This window comes from Thamnophis sirtalis, unplaced genomic scaffold (assembly GCF_051295495.1).
Source record: "Thamnophis sirtalis isolate CommonGarterSnake01/CBP01778 unplaced genomic scaffold, rThaSir2_p1.2 scaffold_1, whole genome shotgun sequence".
NCBI classification, from domain to species: Eukaryota; Metazoa; Chordata; class Lepidosauria; order Squamata; family Natricidae; genus Thamnophis; species Thamnophis sirtalis.
Window position 1 is genome coordinate 109,727,652 of NW_028261381.1, and position 21,095 is coordinate 109,748,746.

General features: G+C 42.8%; 2 protein-coding genes across 2 annotated transcripts in view; both read right to left on the reverse strand.

The window, feature by feature from the left end:
* The window catches only part of LOC148049664 (disintegrin and metalloproteinase domain-containing protein 20-like), a 63,488-nt gene extending 42,393 nt beyond the window's left edge, over positions 1-21,095 (reverse strand). The window contains exons 1-2 of the mRNA XM_087721621.1: positions 20,382-21,095; positions 7,828-7,970 (exon numbers count right to left, since the gene is read on the reverse strand). Coding sequence (XP_087577747.1) covers positions 7,918-7,970; positions 20,382-20,961 — 633 coding nt within the window. The 5' untranslated portion in view covers positions 20,962-21,095 and the 3' untranslated portion in view covers positions 7,828-7,917. The remainder of the gene's footprint in view (positions 1-7,827; positions 7,971-20,381) is intronic.
* Positions 10,752-15,318, reverse strand: LOC148049669 (disintegrin and metalloproteinase domain-containing protein 20-like). The gene has a single exon (XM_087721606.1). It carries the CDS (start codon positions 13,646-13,648, stop codon positions 11,459-11,461), a length of 2,190 nt encoding a protein of 729 aa, XP_087577732.1. The 5' UTR covers positions 13,649-15,318; the 3' UTR covers positions 10,752-11,458.

The window sequence follows — 21,095 nt, forward strand, 5'->3', positions numbered from 1 at the left end:
CTGAACTTAACAATGGCAGCAAGACTGTTGGTGGCGCAGTACTGGAAGAAGGAAGAATGGACGTTAAAAGTAACAAACCAGAGATGGCAAAAATATCAGCATATCTCAAGGATTATTCAGATGGGAAATACAAGCTGGAATGGAGAAGATGGATTGATTACATTCAAAATAAATATGAGCCGGGGTGGCACAGTGGTTAAATGCAGCACTGCAGGCTACTTCAGTTCAGCAGTTTGGCTGTTCAAATCCCACCAGGCTCAAGGTTAACTCAGCCTTCCATCCTTCCGAGGTGGGTAAAATGAGGACCCAGATTGTTGTTGGGGGCAATATGCTGACTCTGTAAACCGCTTAGAGAGGGCTGAAAGCCCTATGAAGCTGTATATAAGCCTAACTATTGCTATTGCTATAGATTACATTCAAAATAAATATGGGACTAAGAAACTTCAGATAGCTTATGAATGAATGAGCAAGGAATGTTACAACTTATTTAAAGTTAGCTTTACAAAAGGGGAGTTAAAGTACAAGCGAGGGATGACGCTAAAGTTAGTTAGTTTATTTTAGTATATGGTTGCTAAATGTTTATACCCTGCATTTGCATTGGGAGGTTGTGGGGGGGAAGAGGGAGGGGATGAGGGATCGAGGGGGAGGGAGGAAAGGTATATAATTGTAAAACTCATTAAAACTTTTAATTAAAAAAATCAAACCTAAAATTTTATTTTGCACAGTAAGACAGTTGTGAATTTTGCCCCACTCTACGACTTTTCTTGTTGCAGTTGTTAAGTGAATCACTGCAGGTGTTAAGTTAGTAACACGGTTGTTAAGTGAATCTGGCTTCCTCCATTGACTTTGCTTATCTACTGTCAGAAGTTTGCAAAATGTAAGATGGTTGGACAAAGTGATCATGTGACTCCAGGACACTGCAACCATCAAAAGTATGAACCAGTTGCGAAGCATCTGAATTTTGATCATGTGACCATGGGGATGCTGCAATGGTCATAAGTGAAAAACGGTCTTAAGTCACTTTTTTCAGTGGGGTAACTTTGAATAGTCACTAAATGAACAGTTGTAAGTTGAGGACTACCTGTATGCTGTTGAAGTACTGAAATGTATTTGTTATATTTTGTAAATGTAAAATGTTTCTGTTCCTCAGCATCTGGGTGATGACATCAGTGCCTCACCAGCCATAAACCTCACCACATGTCGCTGGTCCCAGCGGTGTTGATGCAGTTAATAAACAAGGTGCTGCATGAGCACCTCTATAAGGGGGTCCTTGTCTACCTGAATGACATCCTCATTTACACTGAGACAATGGAGGACCACACACCCCTAGTCCACCAGGTACTGCAAAAACGTCTGGTGGCAAACCTGTACACCAAGCTGTCAAAATCTGGGTTTCACTGCACACAGCTAGACAGCCTGGACTACCACATGTCAAATGAGGGCATAGAAATGGGCCCAGCCAAAGTACAAGCCATCTTAAACTGGCAGCCTCCTTGCAACTACAGACAGCTACAAAGCTTCCTAGGTTTCACAAACCTTTACAGGCAATTCATCCTCTCCTTTGCAAAGATTGCCAAACCCATGACAGACCTCCTAAAGACAGGGAGTCCAGGGAGGAAGCCCTGCCTGGGACAACCCCAACACTGGGACCTGCAAAAAGTCATTCAAAACACTAAAAGAACTTTTTTCAAAGGAACCACTGCTGAAACCTCCTCATCCCAAACAACCCTTCATTATCCAAGCAGATGCCAGTGACATGGCAGTGGGAGCAGTGCTACTCCCAAGAAATAGCCAAGGAAAATTACAGCCCTGCACTTCTCACAAACTTATGGACACAGAGAGGCACTGGGCTGCAAGGGAAAAGGAGGCTTTTGCTGTAAGATGAGCACTGCTAACCTGGTACCACATGACCACCAGAAGCCCAAGTGACCACCAGACGACAACACCGTGACTGGCCAGATTGAACAGCAAGTGATCTAACCATTGAACTCAAAATCGAAATGCTAGCAGACCCCCTACTTCCATGACAACCAACATATCTTGACAAAAAGGGGACAAAACTCTACATCCCAGAGTCCCTATGCAGAGGAAGAGCCACAACATCAAATTGGCGGGCCACTTTGAGTTTCTAAAGACTTTACATTTAGTATGGGGGCAACTCTGGTGGTCTGGCGGGAAGAAAGATTTGGACAGTTATGTGAAAAGTGCACCATTTGCACCACAATGGTTTGGTTTGGTTTATTAGATTTATATGCCGCCCTTCTCCCAAGGACTCAGGGCAGCATACAACATTAAAAGAAACACATAATACAAAAGTTTAAGAAAATTAAATAGAATATCCCAAACAAACCCAATTAGAATTAACAATAACATTTTTTAAAAAAAATCAAATTAAAATTAACAACGATCAATAATTTATTTTGTTTTGTTCAGGCCAGGCTGGCTTGCTGGAAAAGCCACCTTTTTAGGGCGCGTCGGAAGGACCGGAGGTCGGGGATTATACGAAGTTCCGGGGGCAGCTCATTCCAGAGGGAAGGCGCTCCCACAGAGAAGGCTCTCCCCCTGGGGGTCGCTAGCCGACACTGTCTGGCCGACGGCACCCTGAGGAAGCCAACTCTGTGGGATCACACTGGACGGTGGGAGGCTACCGGTGGCAGTAGGTGGTCTCACAGGTATCTTGGGCCTAAACCATGGAGCGCTTTAAAGGTCATAATCGCACCCGGAAGACAACCGGCAACCAGTGCAGGCTGCCTAAAAGGGGTGTAACATGGGAGCACCTAGGTGCCCCTATGATAACCCGCGCAGCCGCATTCTGGACCAGCTAAAGCCTCCGGGTGCTCTTCAAGGGCAGCCCCATGTAGAGAGCGTTACAGTAGTCCAGGCGAGAAAGGACGAGGGCATGAGTGACTGTGCACAGAGCATCCCGATCCAGGAAGGGGCGCAACTGACATACCAGGCGAACCTGGTAAAGGGCCCCCCCTGGTTATGGCCATCAGGTGTTCTTCTAAACTAAGCCGCATATCCAGGAGGACACCCAGATTGTGGGCCCTCTCTGAGGGGGTTAGAATTTCTTCCCCTATAATCAAAGATGGAACAAGATGCACAAATCGGGATGACGGAAACCACAGCCACTCAGTCTTGGAGGGATTGAGCTTGAGCCTGCTCCTCCCCATTCAGATGCGCACAGCCTCCAGGCATCAGGACATCACGTCGAGGGCATCGTTTGGGTGGTTTGGGGTAGAGATGAAAAGTTGGGTATCATCAGCATATTGATGATACCGTACCCCAAAACCACAGATGATCTCACCCAGTGGCTTCATATATATGTTGAACAGGAGGGGTGAGAGAACCGACCCCTGAGGCACCCCACAAGTGATGCACCTCGGGGTCGATCCCTGCCCTTCAGTCAACACAAACTGTGACCGATCCGACAGGTAGGAGGAGAACCACCGTAAAAAGGTGCCCCCCACTCCCAACCCCCTGAGTCGTCACAGTAGGATAGCATGGTCGATGGTATCAAAAGCCGCTGAGAAGTCTAACAGGACCAGGACAGAGGAGCAGACCCTGTCCTGAGCCTACCAGAGATCATCGACCAACGTGACCAATGCCATCTCAGTGCTGTATCTGGGCCTGAAACCCGACTCAAATGGATCCAGGTAGACAGCTTCATCCAGAAACTGGGGAAGCTGACGTGCTATTGCACTCTCAAAGCGAAGGTTGGAGACTGGAGGATAATTGGCAAAAGAAGCTGGGTCCAGGGAAGGCTTCTTAAGGAGGGGCCTCACCACCACCTCATTCAAGGTGGTGGGAAAGAACCCCTCTCTCAACGAAGTGTTGGTAATCGCCTGGAGCCAGCCTCGTGTCACCTCCCGGGAAGCTGAGACTAACCAAGAGAGACACGGGTCCAGCACACAAGTAGCAGCACTGAGTATCTCCATAATCCTGTCCATGCCCTTGGGGGTCACAGGGTCAAACTCATCCCAGATGGTCTCCACAAGATTCATCCCCGTCGACTCACCCAAATCTACCCAGTCAGAGTCCAAGCCTGTTTGGATCTGAGTGATTTTATCCTGCAGATACTGAACAAATTCTTCACCTCTACCCTGCAAGGGGCCTTTCCCAGTTCCTTGGTTAAGTAAGGAGCAAGTCAGCCTAAACAGGGCGGGTGGGCAGTTATGTGCGAACGTGATAAGAGCAGAAAAATGTTGCCGTTTTGCCGCTTTTATCGCCACTAAGTAGGATTTAATATGAATTCTTATTAGTGTTCGATCAGATTCGGACTGGCTGGCCGTCCAACCACTCTCTAGGTGTCTTTTCCAGCATTTCAACTCTCCGAGCTCCTAGGTAAATGATCCGACCATGACAAGGGTTGGATAGAAATATCCCCTAAATCTAGATCATTCATCCACTGCCACATTATGGGTGGGGTCTTGAATTAACTGAGTTAGGTCCATAGCCATCATGGAAGCCATGAACTCCCGAGCTGACTTGGATGTCTCGCCAATGGAAGGCAGATTGAAATCCCCCATGATCATCAGCCTGGGGAAATCAACCGCCAATCCAGCTAACACATCCAGCAGCTCCAGCAGCGCTGATGAAACGTAGCAGGGAGACAGGTACGTAACAAAAAGGCCCACCTGAACTCCAAGGCCCCATTTCACAAAAAGGGACTCACACCTGCCTATTTGAGGCACGGTGACCTCCTGAGGTCCGAGACTTTCCCTAATAACCACCCCCATCCCCCCGCCCCTGCCCTGGGCTCAGCTGGTGAAACGCCCAGAAGCCTGGTGGGAATAATTCACTAAGGGGAACACCAGGCATGCACTCATATTCCTTTTAGGATCTTTGGCCTGCCACACACTCTATTATTTTACCACGCTGTTTCATTAGTGGGGAATTGGGAGGAGGAATAGTAAGGAGTAGAATGTATTGTTGTCAAAATAAAACATTCGTTTCTAGAAGCCCAAGGTCATTCTTTGTCTCTGCACCTCTCAACCTGACCGGAACTAGATGGGTGGAAATGCCAGCATGGCAATGGAAGATTGGACCATGTGATGGACTTGTGGGTGTGGGGGAAGAGGATGAACTTTCAACTGGGTGGGAAACCCAGGAAGCTTTCAGGATCGGGTATTCCTCAGATGTACCAACATGTCTCTCTTATTAAATTGGAATGTTGATGAAAGCTATGCCTTAAACTCTGATTTAATTCTGGATGACATTTGGAACACTGACAGGAACAAGACCCCTCCCCCCGGACTGCTACAGGAAATTGCAGTGGACTTTATAGTGGAGTTGGCAAAGAGTTGAGGGGGGACACTGTGATCTGGATTGTGCTAGACTTATTCTCCAAGCAGGCACACTTCATATCCTGCAGAAGCCTACCCTCAACCCACCAGCTAACCAAACTGTTCCTGAAGCACATCTACTACCTGCATAGAGTGCCACAAAGAATCATCTCAGACAGAGAGGTCCAGTTCATGGTTGTTCTGGAGGGAGTTCCTGCAGTACATAGGTGTGTCCTAGCAGCTTAGCTCGGCTTTTCATCCAGCTAATAATGAGAAGAATGTCTGAACACCATGGTAGAGCAATACCTGAGGTGTCAGGCAAACGATCAGCAGTCCAATTGGGCAAACCTCCTGCCTTTTACTGAGATTGCGTATAATAATGCTGTTCACAGTAGCATGGGACCAACTTCGTTCAAAGTAGTGAGTGGCATGGACTTTGTCCCAATGCCAGAATACCCAAGGGATTTCCCCCCCTCCTCAATCAGCTTGACAGACTAGCTGTCAATGGTAAAAGAAGCATTGGAATATGTCAAGAAAGTGCTAGCTAAAGCAGCACAGACCTATAAGACACAGGCAGATGAACACTGAACCCCACAATGGCCATCCCAGATGGGGGGAAAGGTCTACCTCTCCACAAAAGACTTGAAGTTAAAACTCCCCAGCAAAAAGTTGGGATCTAAGTTCAGGGGGCCATTACCCATAGTGAAGATTATCAACCTGGTCACAGTGCATTAAAATTGCCCCGACTGCTATGGAAGATACACCTGGTATTCCATAGCAGCCTCTTAAAACCTGTGGTCAGGTAAATTCTGAGGCCACTACCCCATGAGCCCCAAGACCCTGTATTGATAGGAGGCTTTAAAGGTGAAAACCAGCACCTTGAATTGAACCTGTAGCCATGTTGGCTAACAATGCAGCTCCTGTGATAGATGTGACACATGTGCATGTAGAGATCTGCACAAAACCATGTGGGCCACTTCATTTTGAATCAACTAGAGCTTCTGGAGGGCTTTCAAGGGCAGCTCCATGTAGAGCGCATTGCAATTGTCAAGACAAGTGACTAAGGCATGAGTGATAGAGAGTAGGGATTGTTGGTCCAGGAAAGGGTGTAATTGGTGCACAGCTCGTAGTTGTCCAAAGGTCCTTCTCCCCAAAACTGCCACTTGCTCTTTCAGCAGGTCACAAATTCAGGAGAACTCAAAGATTATGCAGTGGGTGTATTTGGGGAAGTGCCACACCCTCCTAGACCATAAATGGCAACTGTCCATGGACCAAAGTGCCCTAAACCCACAGTCACACCATCTTCCCAGGATTCAGTTTCAACCTGTTGCTCCCCATCCAGCCCCTAACAGCCTCCAGGTACTATTCGAAGGAGATCACTGATTCAGAAGTGCAGGTGGGAGGCTCCTGCTCTGTAGAGGACCGAGCAAGGAGTGATTTCCCAACATCTGGCTTCCATGCAGCTGTTGGGTCATTGAAAGTTATAGCAAGGAAACCCCTCATTTGCCCGGAGGGAAGAGGGGCGGTTGCTTCAGTGCCTCTGGGATGTCTGTCTCTGCTCAGAGCACCCATGTTAATATTCACAAATGAGCTCCACACACACCCTTCAGCCTTCCCTCCCTCCTCTCAGCCTTCCTTTCTCCCATTCTCTCTCCCTTTCCTGGTCGTCTCCTCCCTATCCTGACTTCTCACTCTTCTTCTCCTTCCCCCAGAGGAGCTGCCGGCAGATAGACATAACAGATAGCTATTATCATGTCTAAAAGCAAGATACTCTTCTCCATCTTTTGTCAATTTCCCCAGACAAACCATCCCACTACCCTCTCCATCCCCTCTTCTGTGAAATTGCTTTCTCCTATTCAGCAAATTCAAAAGAACCCCCAGCTGGGAATCACTGCTGTAGATTGGTTGATTCAGGGAATTTCTTCAGTATTAACTAATAGTGTGAGCTACTTTTGGTACAGGGATAGGTTTGATTTGGATCCCTCATTTTTTTTTAAAATAATGTGTTTTTGTACACTCCAAGTCTTGAATATCTGAAAATAAGCACAGCAAAAAAAAAAAAAAAATCAGATAGTGGACGATCATTCTAAGAGGCCTGGACAGAGTCATTTGGAGTGATTGAACACAGTGGGAAAGCATTATGTACTTTGTGCAATGAAAATGTTGTGTGTCGCACATCACGTGTCAGACAGCACTTTGACACCAACCACAAAAGTGGTGCAATTGAAAGAAAAGAAAAGAGTTTATTGAAAGAAAAGCGAGGAACTATCATTCCCAGACTCTTAGTTTTTCCAATTTTCTGCCCAGAACAAATCATCTGACAACTGCCAGTTTTCAAATTTCACTGTGCCTAAGCAGAACATGGCCCCTTCTCTGATGGGGATATTATCAAAACAGCCATGTTGTCTGGAAGTGATTCCCTTTTTCAGGATTTCCCAAGCAAGGATAAAATTATGAAGTGCATCTCTGAGGTTCTATTTAGCAGAAATACTGTTAAAGTTCGAATCCAGCGCATGGCAACTGATGTTAGTCAGCAACTCACCTCTTACTTACAAAAGGCAGCCTGTTACTCCATGTGCTTGGATGAAAGCACTGATGTAAATACTCATGCAAGGGTAGCAGTAATTTTGCATTATGCTGTTGGTGACATCATGAGAGAAGAGCTGGTGAAACTGGTGTCTTTGCCTGAAAGAACACAAGGGATAGATATCTACAATGCTATGATGGAGGCTTTTTCGTCACAAGACATAAGACCAGAAAAAGTGGTTTCAATTACTATTGATGGAGCACCTTCTATGGTGCGGGCAACATCTGGTTTCATACAGTTGTTTGTTAAAGAAATAAAGCATAGTCATCCAGTTCCATTGTATTATACATCAAGAAGCTCTTTGTGCCAGGGAAAGCAGCAAAAAATTTGAAGATGTCCTCAAAAATGTCACAAAAATTGTGAATTTCATCATGGCTCGTTGTTCTGACCCCCCCCCCCCCATCCTACACCAAAGCACGCCGAGATAAAGATACTTCAAGGATTTATTAACACAGAGACTAGCCCTTGGCAGCAATCCAGCACATATCAGTCCTTGGCAGCAATCCAGCACAGACCAGTCCTTGGCAGCAATCCAGCACAGACCAGTCCTTGGCAGCAATCCAGCCTGCCAAGCTAGCCACAAGAGTTCTCCAGTTCTAGTAAATATGTTGACTCCTGCATTGAGCGTGCGCACAATCATTCCTTTTATAGTCTTGAGAGGAGCGTAATTAACACCAGCTGAGTGCAATTATCTCCTGTAACTGCGTAACTGTTCCTTACGCCTATTAGCTCTCCGTTGCCAGGCATCCAGGACCAACTCCCTTGTCTCCTCCCCACTGCTCAAAAACATGTCAGGATCACACTCCCTTGTCTCCTCCCCACTGGTTCAAGGCTCAGGCGCCTCCTGGTGGCCAACCAGCCTCTCTGCGTCCTGCTCAGAGTCGGAACCTTGTCCGGGTCCTCCGCATCCTCCAGAGCAGACTCATAGGGCCCCTCACTGTCGGAGTCTGGTGGCAGCTCCAACGGCTTCTGCTGGGCTACAACAGCCCGTGCTGTGAATTATCGACAGTTTAAAGAACTCCTTGAGGAAGTTCAGGCACAGTATAAATGTTTACTTATGTACAATAATGTCCGGTGGCTGAGCAGAAGATGAGTCCTGCAGAGTTTTGTAGCCTGCTTGGATGAAATTAGGCTGTTTATGGATGAAAAAGGGCAGGAATAATGTGGCCTGGTTACCAACCTCACATTTTTTTTTTTTTTTTACAGATTTTTCAGTATTCTTCAATGGAGTGAACAAACAACTAAAAGGTTTTGGGGAAACAGCAGAAAGGATCTTTTGTGATATCAAAACATTTGAGAGAAAACTGGAAGTTTTTGAAAGAGACCTTGAAAGTGGGCAGCTGAAATATTTTCCAAATTGAAAAATGCATTTAGAAAATTCTACAACATTTGCAGACAATCCTACAAGCCATCAGGAAATCAATAAGGAATTTTCTAGCATTGTAGCAGCTGCAAAGTTGAATTTTGGTAACAGATTTTTACAGTTCCGTAAGATGGAGACAATGCTGTGTTTTCTTACTTCTCCAGATAAAGCCAAATTTAAAGAACTCGATCTTATCTGTTTACACTGGTTAGACTTAGGAAATGTGGAAATGGAGCTATTGAATTTAAAGAAAGCTCCATGTGGAAAAATAAATTCTGTGACCTGCGGGAAACACTTGAGAAGATAGAAAGGGACAGTGCAGGATTTAAACTAAATTTTGTACTAGTGTCTGGTGGGACAAATAAGCAGCCAGTGTTTCTATAGTGGAAATAAAGACTATATTACTATTCTTCTTCTCATCCTTTCTATTACCTATCTCCTCCCACTTAGGACTATAACCACTTGCTTGTATTTTTACGGTTTATATTGTTCTGTTTGTTTCCTAGTATGATTGTAACCTATGATTATCACTAAGTGTTGTATCTTGTGATTCTTGATGAATGTATTTTTTCCCTTTCTTTTTCGTTTTATGTACTCGGAGAGCATATGCACCAAAGACAAATTCCTTGTGTGTCCAATCCAGAGGTGGGTTCCTACCAGTTCACACCTATTCGGTAGAACCGGTTCGTCAAATCTACTGAAGAGATTCCACTAGTGTACACGGAAAGCAGGCCACACCTACAGAAGAGGTTCCAAAAAATTTTGAAACACACCACTGCCCCCCCCCACACAGAGAGACAGACTGAGAGACACAGAGAGAGAGAGAAAGAGAAAGAAAGGAAGAAATAGATAAATAAAAAAAGAAAGAAAAAGAGTGAGAGATAAAAGAAAAAAAGAAAAAAGGGACATAGAGACAAAAGGAAGGAAAGAGAGAGAGAAAGAGAGAGAGAAAGAAAGAAAACACATGGCTGGCAAGCCACTCCCACCAGGTCACATGGCCGGCAAGCCACTCCCACAAAGGAGGCCACACCCACAGAGTAGGTTCCCAAAAAAATTGAAACCCACCACTGGTCCAATCACACTTGGCCAATAAACAATTCTATCCTATCCTAAATGTTAGATAGCAACCCTACCTAATTCCACATAATAACAGTTTAGCCAAAGGAAATAACATTAAAAGAGAAAGAAATCATCTCTTGGGTCCCTTATTACCATTTCATTTACTTAGTGTGAGATGTTTGGATGGAAAATCTCTCTTGGAAAAGAGAGTGTTTGTCCAGTTAAGATTGTCAATAAGGAGGAAAAGCGGGGGGGGGGACGACACACTGGGGCTGTCTTCACTGGTGCATTGAGTTTGAGTATGTTTTTGGAATAACTTATCAAGAGCAAGTGCCATATAGGTGTCCTGAGAAGGGAAGAAGGAAGAAGGAAGAAGCAACATGGCTCTATTTCTTTGCTAAGTTATTATCATTATAAAGTGACTGATGTTTCTTGTAGCTGTGGGCCAGAGGAGGAATTGGTGGTGGATGAATGAAGGGCTCTTCTACCAGACGTAGCTCTCTATGAGAGTTCGTTTATATGAATCTTTCTCCCTCCCTCTCTCCCTCTCTCCCTCCCTCTCTCTCGTGTCAGTGTGTTTTTTGCAGTGTGTGAGAAAGGGTAGCTGGGCACACTGATGACACTAAGAGCTAGGCTAAAACCTAAACAACCTTTTATTTAAAACAGATCAATCGTTGTGGAACAGATGAGACCAGTTGTAACTGAATAACGCAGAGGGCCATGTTGGAGATGTCTTTCTCCAGTAGTCATTGAGTGGCTTCACAATACTAAACGTCCATAATAATTTCATCATTAATCTGAACAGGGCAGAATTAGAGAAGGGTCGATGTGCAGTGCTGTGTTGACAGCCCAAATTCTCTATAATCAACAATGCCTCTTGATCTTTGTTTCACATCCAATGTACAGTTGGTATAGTTGGCTAATGCTTGAGGTTATCTTCAGTTCAGACGCTTCGTTTTCAAGGCTGTCTTGGGGAGTTATTTTTCATTACATTTCATTTACTCAACTCATTCTCACAGACTATATCACAAGGTTTCTTCACCTTCAAAGAAATGTCAGGGAAATATATTTAAAACATTGAAGTTTCAATTTTTTTGTTTTTCAATTTGACTATTAATTCCTGTGCTTATTCTGGATGGGTTGTACATTCTTAGCAAGGGTGAGTTACATTGGTGCTCCTTCATCATTTGATTTTGTAGCATGGACTCTTCCCTGAAATTTTCCAAATCGGTTTCTCAGCCTATTTTTGAACCAGATAATCAGAACAGTAGAAACAATTGTGAGACAAAAGGCACAGAATATTCCAGCTATAGCTGAGATTTTCATACTACCGTTAGCCTCTATTGAAATGGGAAGTAGCCCACTGTCTATGCTACCTCCATAGCCTATATTGCTGCAGTCTGGAGGGGCCCATCCAATATCACAGTGACAGTGTTTGAGAGTGTTACAAACTCCCCGATTGTGGCACATTGTGACATTACAGTCATATTTCAGAATGGACACATTGACACAACTCCCCTCAATGCACAACGTGTTATTGCCACAAGGAGTACCATCTCTCACGGCTCCAATATCATTTACCTTCATCCCAGTGTGGTAATCAGTACCCCAGCACTGATTATCTCCAATGGAAGTATGAATTATTGTAGTGTGATCCTCCAAAGAAGGAATTTCTTCACTTTTACACTGGATACGGCCACAGAGGGTATCCCCAGTATCACATTTCTTGTAAATTCCATGTTTAAGGCCACAGTTGCCAAAGCGATCACCTTTATTATTCACTTGTCTAAAGCAAGCTTCAGAAGCGACTGTTGCTCCACTACCAAATATCATTTTGCACTGCATATCATGAGTTGTGCACTTCCCATGATAACAATACACACCATCATTACACAAGGCACCATCTTGCACATGCACATCTTCTGGGCAGTGCTCTGAAGTCCCATTGCAATATTCAGGGAGATCACAACTGCTAATCTTCTCTCTGCAAACAGTTCCACGTTGACGATACTGGCAGTTAGCACAGCACAGTCCAAAGGCACAAACAGCCGTGGGGCGCAAACGACAATTACGTAGACAGCACGGATCTGACTTGCATTGTGTTTCTGACCCAATGTCACACTGCTCTCCATTTTCCACTCTTTTGTTACCACAATATGTAATCGTTATGCTAGTGTCTTGTGGGACAAATAAACACCAAGTGTTTCTATAGTGAAAATAATCCTTGTAACTGCAGTTACTAAATTTATCAGTCTCTGTTATATAGGGTGCCATAATGCAAACAGGCTTTCCACAATGACAATAATTTTCATCATGTTGCATTCCAAGATTGTGTCCCAGTTCATGGGCAAATAGTTCAGAAATAAGAAACAAACTGGAAGTTCTATACGATTCTATACCACTTGCCCAATGACTGCTACATATAGTTCCAACATAAGCAAGTCCTACTATTACCCCAAAATTCCTATATGCAAATAAGTGACCAACATCATTTTTTAAAATTTTAAGCAGGTGGTCTTTTCTCCAAGTACTAAACAATTTAAGGGTGTCATATGATGAAGTGGTAATCTCTATGGGGTTGCTTTGTGACCATATCACTAAGCCTACTATTGACAGATGAACAGAAAGTGCATCATAAAATGAATTTGCAGTGTGGATAATATCCAGAACTCGCATTGTAATAAAAGATTCATTGCTGTTAAACTGCAAATATCGTTCATGATCAATCACAATTGCTACATCAACATATCTCGTATGTGGCCACCAGGATTTACCAAAAACTTCTTTGTTTCCAAGATTCTCTGTTTCAGGAATTATGTCCTCTTGATGTTTCTGCTGTTTCTCTCCTACTCCACAAGTCATTCGGGGAACCCCTTCCTCTAATTCTAACTGAAACACCACGTGTTGAAAGGTAGAAGATTCCTGGACTGGTTCAATTTCATAGGTCTTATTTTCCATTTGTATGAGACCTTTCAGGCCTCCTGAACATGTACTGAGGGTGACTCGAGAAGAGGACTTTCTCTGTATAAATCCATGGTAGAAACAATCATCCTTGATAAAAGGATGATCCACCTGGAGATCTCCTACTGTATCATAGGTGAAGACAGGAAAGACCTTAGGGATGAAGTTCTTTCTTTGCCTGAGGAATACCACATGGGGATTTCCTTCAATGGGCAGGAGGTAGCTCACATCCTGGGGTTCTTCTTGCCCATACTTGGGAGACAGCTTCCTTGGGATGATCACGTCGTAAGAGGCATATCTGAAGCCCTGAGGAGGTGCCTGTCCAGAAGCTGCATTTTGGACAATCTTAAGCAATATCACACTCAACAATGGCAGACAGGTACTCATTTTCATAGAACAAGGATAGAAACTGACCTTATTCTTAGAAAGGAATTTCAACAGAGATCGTTATAGGAGAATTACAAGTGTCTGTGTAAGAGAGATGTTAGGACAGACTCAAACATTTGAAAATGTGGATTCTGTACATAGCAACAGAAAATGAAATATTCTGGAATGTGGGTGGAGTTTAAACAAACAAATGTAGAATACAAGAGCAAAGCAAGATTTATGAAATGTTATTATGATGACTCATTGTTTAATTACTTGAAGTTCCCAGGTTAACTCCCAACAGCTTGATTTCTGTTCGTATCCTACTGTTGTCTAGTTTATCTAGCAGGAATGAACTGCATATTTTTTCTGGTTGGCTGAGGGTGTGAATTGAAGTCAATTAGTTCAAGTGAAGTAGCCTATCAAATTATAGAGGTGTAGCTTTGTAAGAGCTCAAAACCAACAATTTGAACCTTCTAATTTCGAATTCAAGGTCATTTAATTTTTTCTCCATGCACAAAAGTCATTTTTAGTGGGGGGGGGGAGAGGTATTGAGGCTTTTTACATACCAAATGGTCCAATCTTTGAATTAAGAATTTTCATCCTTATTGAATTGAAGATAAACCAGACAGCTAGTCAGGCAGGGAACAGGCAAACGGGGAGAGGGAGGGGGAGGGAGAAAAGCATGTCAGTCTAACTAATCTCAGATCTTCAAATCCACATCAAATTTATAAGTTAGATTTGCTATTTAGTTCTGATCATCTGGTATGAAGAATCATGACACCACTGAAATTTCATTCAAGTTTTCAGAGCTTTAAACAGAAGCTCTGCATAGGGGAAGATATAGATAAATATGAATGTATTGCCTAATCTCCTGTTGATTTAGCAATAGGAAGGAATAATGTTTGGAATGATTGACAGTAACCAAGAGAAGGTTTGGCAATGGAAGTTGTATGGCGATTGTAGAAAACAATTCCGATACTATTTTTCCCTAAAGCTTGTACCTGATGAAATTTACAAGTATTGTGGGGTGAAACTGTATTAAGGACCATAAGTTGCATTCTTAGCACAAAAAAACCCCTTTAAACGGCTGTTCAGTCTGAACTCTTCTTCATTTTTGAAAGGGTGAACCAAGATACAAGAGCAAGAAAAACGGCAAATATTTGTGTCATGTTTAAAATGTTGTGGTGTTAAACTACATGAAACAGCAACAAGACAAAAAATTGTCCTGTTCAACAAAGATTGCATCGGATACTGCAGAGTCTATACACCTCCTGTTAAGTGGGATCAAAAGCCTACTAAAATTAGATTCCAAAAATGAATGTTTTGTTCTTTTAGCTTTCTTTTAAACTTCTTGATGTGTTTGTTGATGACTGACTTGTCTGAATACCAAGTATGCCAAGATTTCCTTGCACTTTGGGATTTAACTTGGTCGAGGATGCTGACTGTTTCCCCATCCGAATGGTCGAGTCGATCTGTGTGTTGTGTGACTAAGGAGTTTCATTGTGTCATCTCACTGAGTGTTGATATTCATGGATATGTTGTGCTGGTTTTCTGCTGCCTATCCTACCTAGTGGCTGTTAAAATCCTTACCCTGTATATTGTAGAGGACTCCTAACTTTTTCCCTTTTCTTTTGGGGCTACTGGGTCTTCTGGCTTGCTTGCTTGCTTGCTTGCTTGCTTGCTTGCTTGCTTGCTTGCTTGCTTATTTATTTATTTATTTATTTATTTATTATTTATTTATTATTTATTTATTTATTATCATTATCCAGTTATTCAGTTATTTATCTTTTATCTTTTAATGTTTGTGTTTATGTGTTTATTTGTTTATGTGTTTATGTGTTTAAGTGTTTGTTTATTGTTTATTGTTTGTTTGTTGTTTGTTATTTATTATTTATTATTTATTATTTATTATTATTACAGAATGTTTATAATCACCTATTTACTCAAAGTGATTCTAGATAGCTTACAGATAAATAATGTATTAAAATAATAAAAAAATAGTAAAGCCACCCCCCTCAGCCACCACACCCACACCCAAACCCACACACGCACACACACATACACACACCTCAGCCACTACACACACTAAATCAGCCATTTAAAGGGCTCCATCACAGGTTCTCCACATTCGCTCGTGAAACATGTCTTCAGGGCCTTATAAAAGAGTTTCTGAGTGGGGGCCCAGTCTAATTTCTGGAAGGATAACGTTCCAGACAGAGAGAGCCACTATGGAGAAGGCCCTTTTTCTGGGTCCCGCCAGATGTACATCCTTAAAGGACAGAACCCGCAACATTCTTTTCCTCCACACTCTAATGGGTCAGCTGGATGTGATCAGCAAGAGATGGTCACTCAGACAACCTGGTCCCAAGCATGAAGGGCTTTAAAGGTGACAACCAGAACCTTGAATTGCACCCGGAGTCAAATTGGCTAACAATGAAACAGAAAATCCTCAGTGCACCCCTTCAGGTGAACCTCAATCTCCTCCTTCTCCAGGAGCAGACAGCTCACCTTAAAGAGTGGTGCTGATAAATTATCTGCAGATGCAATTAGTGTGGGGAAATATTTACACTTCCTACACAAATGGTTACAGGATAGGCCACAGTAGCAGCTCTTACCCATGTTCAGTCAAATTCATCCCTTATCTTCTGCCATCCCTTATCTTCTACCCCCGAGGTCAGAGAGGATCAATGGGTGAGCAGAGGGCAAATGGACGCAATCCGATCCAGAGCCTTGATCACCTTTCTATTACAGTGATTAGGAGAACAGCAAGATTATGCAGCAGATCTGCTGTTATAGTCCCCAGTTCCTGGTGGAACTGGGGACAGTAAAAATATATCTTTTTCTATGTGCCTGTTGATGGCTGACTTTTCTGAATACCAATTTTTCAAGAATTCCCTTGCAAAGATTAGGACCGAATCCTAAGCCATGCACCCACCCCCTTGCCCAAATGTTCATTCACCAGAAGAATAGACTGGCAAGTAAAAGTGCTTCTACTAAATTCCATATTCACCCACCAGCGCTTCATGAGTAGGAATAATTGTTCCGGAACCAGCTATGTGAACATGCTTACCGCCAGTGCCAAGTTTGCATCATCCACTCCTGCTTCCCCCAACATGATAGATGAGTGAGCTTCTTCCAGGCATCAGGTTGTTTTTTTTTTTTAAATTAGCAGAAAAACGTATTACTCTTTCTATATATCCGAATAATCTTTGTGGAGATCATTTCTGTCATGCCCCAGAATAGATAAGGAGTAAAATGGGAATGGAAAGTAGCACTGCACATCTTTTCCCTCTTGGAAGCTGTAGAAATGTTACATTGTAACACTACCAAATTCCATATAGTAACAGTTTAGATAGGGCAGCCATAGGCTATAACAGGGGTGTCAAACTGGTGTCCCACAGTTTGGATGCGTCATGTGCAGGCCACGCCCACCCCAGCTCCACAAAGGGGGGGGAACATCACGATACGTCACATGATGGCAATGTGATGCCATGAGTTTGACACCTGTGAACATTAAAACAATAGCAATAGCAACAGCACTTAGACTTCTATACCATTTCATTTTACAGCCCTCTCTGAGCAGTTTACAGAGTCAGCCTATTGCCCCCAACAATCTGGGTCCTCATTTTACCCACCTCGGAAGGATGGAAGACTGACTGAGTCAACCTTGAGCCTGGTGAGATTTGAACCGGCAAATTGCAGGTAGCAGTCGGCTGAAGTAGCCTGCAGTACTGCATCCTAACCACTGTGCCATCTCAGCTTAACAGAAAGAAATCATCTTCTGGGTCTCTTATTTTCATTTCATTTACTTAGTGTGACATGTTTTGGATATGACAACCTGTTTCTCCACCATTTAAAAACACGTGAGTAGAGCATAATGCAGTTAAGGACTGGCAATTAAACCTAGTAGTATTGGGATCGTGGTCACCAGAGAGTCACCATGTGGCTTTTTAAAAAGAAAAACCACAAGGTGAGTAACATAGTAATGGATCAAGGAAGAAACAGATCTTTATGCAAGAATATCTGCTGCATTCTGAGCCGATTCACTGGTGGACTTTCTTCTTTGCCAGATCTCTGTTGAACATAAACATAAACATGAAAGCAAAAGGGAAGGATTGCCATTAAGGTGGAGAAGGCAGAGGCAGCCACACTGGGATTGTCCTCATTTGTGCGGTAAATTTTTTGGAATAACTTACCTGGGAAAAGTGTCCTGTTCATGTCCCAAAAAGAAAAGAAGGTGGAAGGAAGAAGCAACATGGCTCCATTTCTTTGTTGAGGTACCATTAAAAATTGATTGATTTTCCCTTCTGGGTGAAACCCTTCTACAGAGGAGGAGCAGGGAAGTGAGTCTATGAGAGTTTATTTATACGTTTATATAAATCTCTCTCTCTCTCCCTCTCCATCTCTCTCTCTCTCTCACTCCCACCCTTCCTCTCCCTCTCCCTCTCCCTCTCTTTCTCTCCCCTCCCTCCTTCTTTTCCTCACCCCTTCTCTATGTATCTGTGTTTTGCGGTGGGTTAGGAAATGATAATTGGATACACTGATGACACTGATAGTTAATTTTTCCAGTGGGATGAAAACCTAAAGAATATTTTATTTTGAACAGATCAAACATAGTAGAAATGATGAGAAAAGTTGTAAATGAATAACACAGAGGACAACATTGGATATGTCTTTCTCCAATTATCACTGAGTAGCTTCAAAATACCGAATGTCTATAATAATTTCATCAATAATCATGCCAGAGCAAAATTAGAGAAGGGTCAGTGTGCGCTGCTGTTGACAGCCAAAATTATCTATAATCAACAATGCTTCTTAATCTTTATTTAAAATCCAATGTACTATTGATATAGCCAGCTACTAGTTAAGGGATCTTCAGTTCAGACACTTCATTTTGAAGGCTATCCCGGAAAGTTATTTTTCATTACAAATCAGAGATTTTCTGAACTCATTCTCACAGAACTTAGTTTGCATATATCGGAGGTTTTCTTCCCCTTCAAACAAGCCAGATTTTTCAAAAGGGTATGTGTCTCAGAAACTCCTGTAAAATATTGAAATTTGAAATCTCTTTGTTTTTCAAATTGACTATTAATGCCTTTGCTTATATTGAATGCACTGTGGATTCTTAGCAAGGATAAGCTACACTGGTATTCCTTCTTTTTTTAAAATTTTGTGGCATGGGCTCTTGCCTGACATTTTCCAAATTGGATTCTTAGTCTATCTTTGAACTAGATAACCAGGCCAGCACAAACAATTGTGAGACAAAAAGCCAAGAGTATTACAGCTACAGACGAGATTTTCATATTAGTTTTACACTGTGCTATCAATGGAGCTGGCCCACTGTCTATGCTACCTCCACAGCCTCTATTTCTACAGTCTGGAGGGGCCCATCCAACATCACAGTGACAGTGTTTCAGAGTGTTACAAACTCCATGATTGTGGCACATTGTGACATTACAGTCATATTTCAGAATGGACACATTAACACAACTACCCTCAATGCACAACGTATTATCGCCACAAGGAGTACCATCTCTCACTGCTCCAATATCATTTACCTTCATCCCAGTGTGGTAGTCAGTACCCCAGCATTGATTATCTCCAGTGGAAGTATGAATTAATGTAGTGTGGTCCTCCAAGGAAGGCATTTGTATATTTTTACACTGAATACGGCCACACAGGCTATCCCCAGTATCACATTTCTTGTAATTTCCATGTTTAAGGCCGCAGTTGCCAAAGCGATCACCTTTATTATTCACTTCTGTGAAGCAAACTTCAGAAGCGACTGTTGCTCCACTACCGAATATCATTTTGCATTGCATATCATGAGTCGTGCAGTTCCCATGATAACAATACGCGCCATCATTGCATACAGCACCATCTTGCACATGCACATCTTCTGGGCAGTGCTCTGAAGTCCCATTGCAATATTCAGGGAGATCACAACTGCTAATCTTCTCTCTGCAAACAGTTCCACGTTGACGATACTGGCAGTTAGCACAGCACAGTCCAAAGGCACAAACAGCCGCAGGGCGCAATATACAATTAGCTTGGCAGCACAGATCTGACTTGCATTGTGTTTGTGACCCACAGTCACACTGCTCTCCCTTTTCCACTCTTTTGTTACCACAGGATTCAAACTTAAATGTTGTGTTAGTGTCTGGTGGGACAAATAAACACGCAGTGTTTCTACGCTGGAAATAATCCTTGTAACTGCAGTTACTAAATTTATCAGTCTCTACTGCTTCGGCTGCCATAATGCATTTACTCTTTTCACAATAACAAAATTGTTCATCATGTTGCATTCCAAGCACGTGTCCCAGTTCATGGGCAAATATTTCAGAAATTAAAAACAAACTGGAAGTTCTATAGGATTCAATAGCACTTGCCCAGTGACCGCTACATATTGTTCCAACATAAGCAAGTCCTACTGTTCCCCCAAAATACTTATATGATAATAAGTGACCAACATCATTTTTTAAAATTTTAAGCAGATGATCTCTTCTCCAAATATTAAACTGTGAAAGTGTGCTACCTGCTGCAGAGGTAATGTTTATGGGGTTGTTTTGTGACCAGATCACTAAGCCTGTTATTGACAGATGAACAGAAAGTGGATCATAGAATGAATTTGCAGTGTGGACAATATCTAGAACTTGCATCGTAATAAAAGATTCATTTCTGTGAAACCTCAAATATAGTTCATAATCAATCACAATTGCCACTTTGATATATCTTGTATGTGGCCACCAGGACTTACCAAAAATATCCTTGGTGGCAACATTCTCTGTTTCAAGTATTATGTCCTCTTGATGGCTCTGCTCTTCCTCTCCAACTCCACAAGTCATTTGGAGAGCCTCTTCCTCTACTTCTAACCGAAACACCACGTGTTGAAAGGTAGAAGATTCCTGGACTGGTTCAATTTCATAGGTCTTATTTTCCATTTGTATGAGACCTCTCAGGCCTCCTGAACATGTACTGAGGGTGACTCGAGAAGGGGACTTCCTCTGAATAAATCCATGGTAGAAACAATCATCCTTGATAAAAGGATGATCCACTTGGAGATCTCCTGATGTATTATAGGTGAAGACAGGAAAGACCTTAGGGATGAAGTTCCTTCTTTGCCTGAGGAATACCACATGGGGATTTCCTTCAATGGGCAGGAGGTAGCTCACATCCTGGGGTTCTTCTTCCCCATACTTGGGAGACAGCTTCCTTGGGATGATCACGTCGTAAGAGGCATATCTGAAGCCCTGAGGAGGTGCCTGTCCAGAAGCTGCATTTTGGACAATCTTAAGCAATATCACACTCAACAATGGCAGACAGGTACTCATTTTCATAGAACAAGGATAGAAACTGACACTATTCTTAGAAAGGAATCGCAACAGAGATCGTTATAGGGGAATTATGAGTGTCTGTGTAAGAGAGATGTTAGGACAGACTCAAACATTTGAAAATGAGGATTCTGTACATA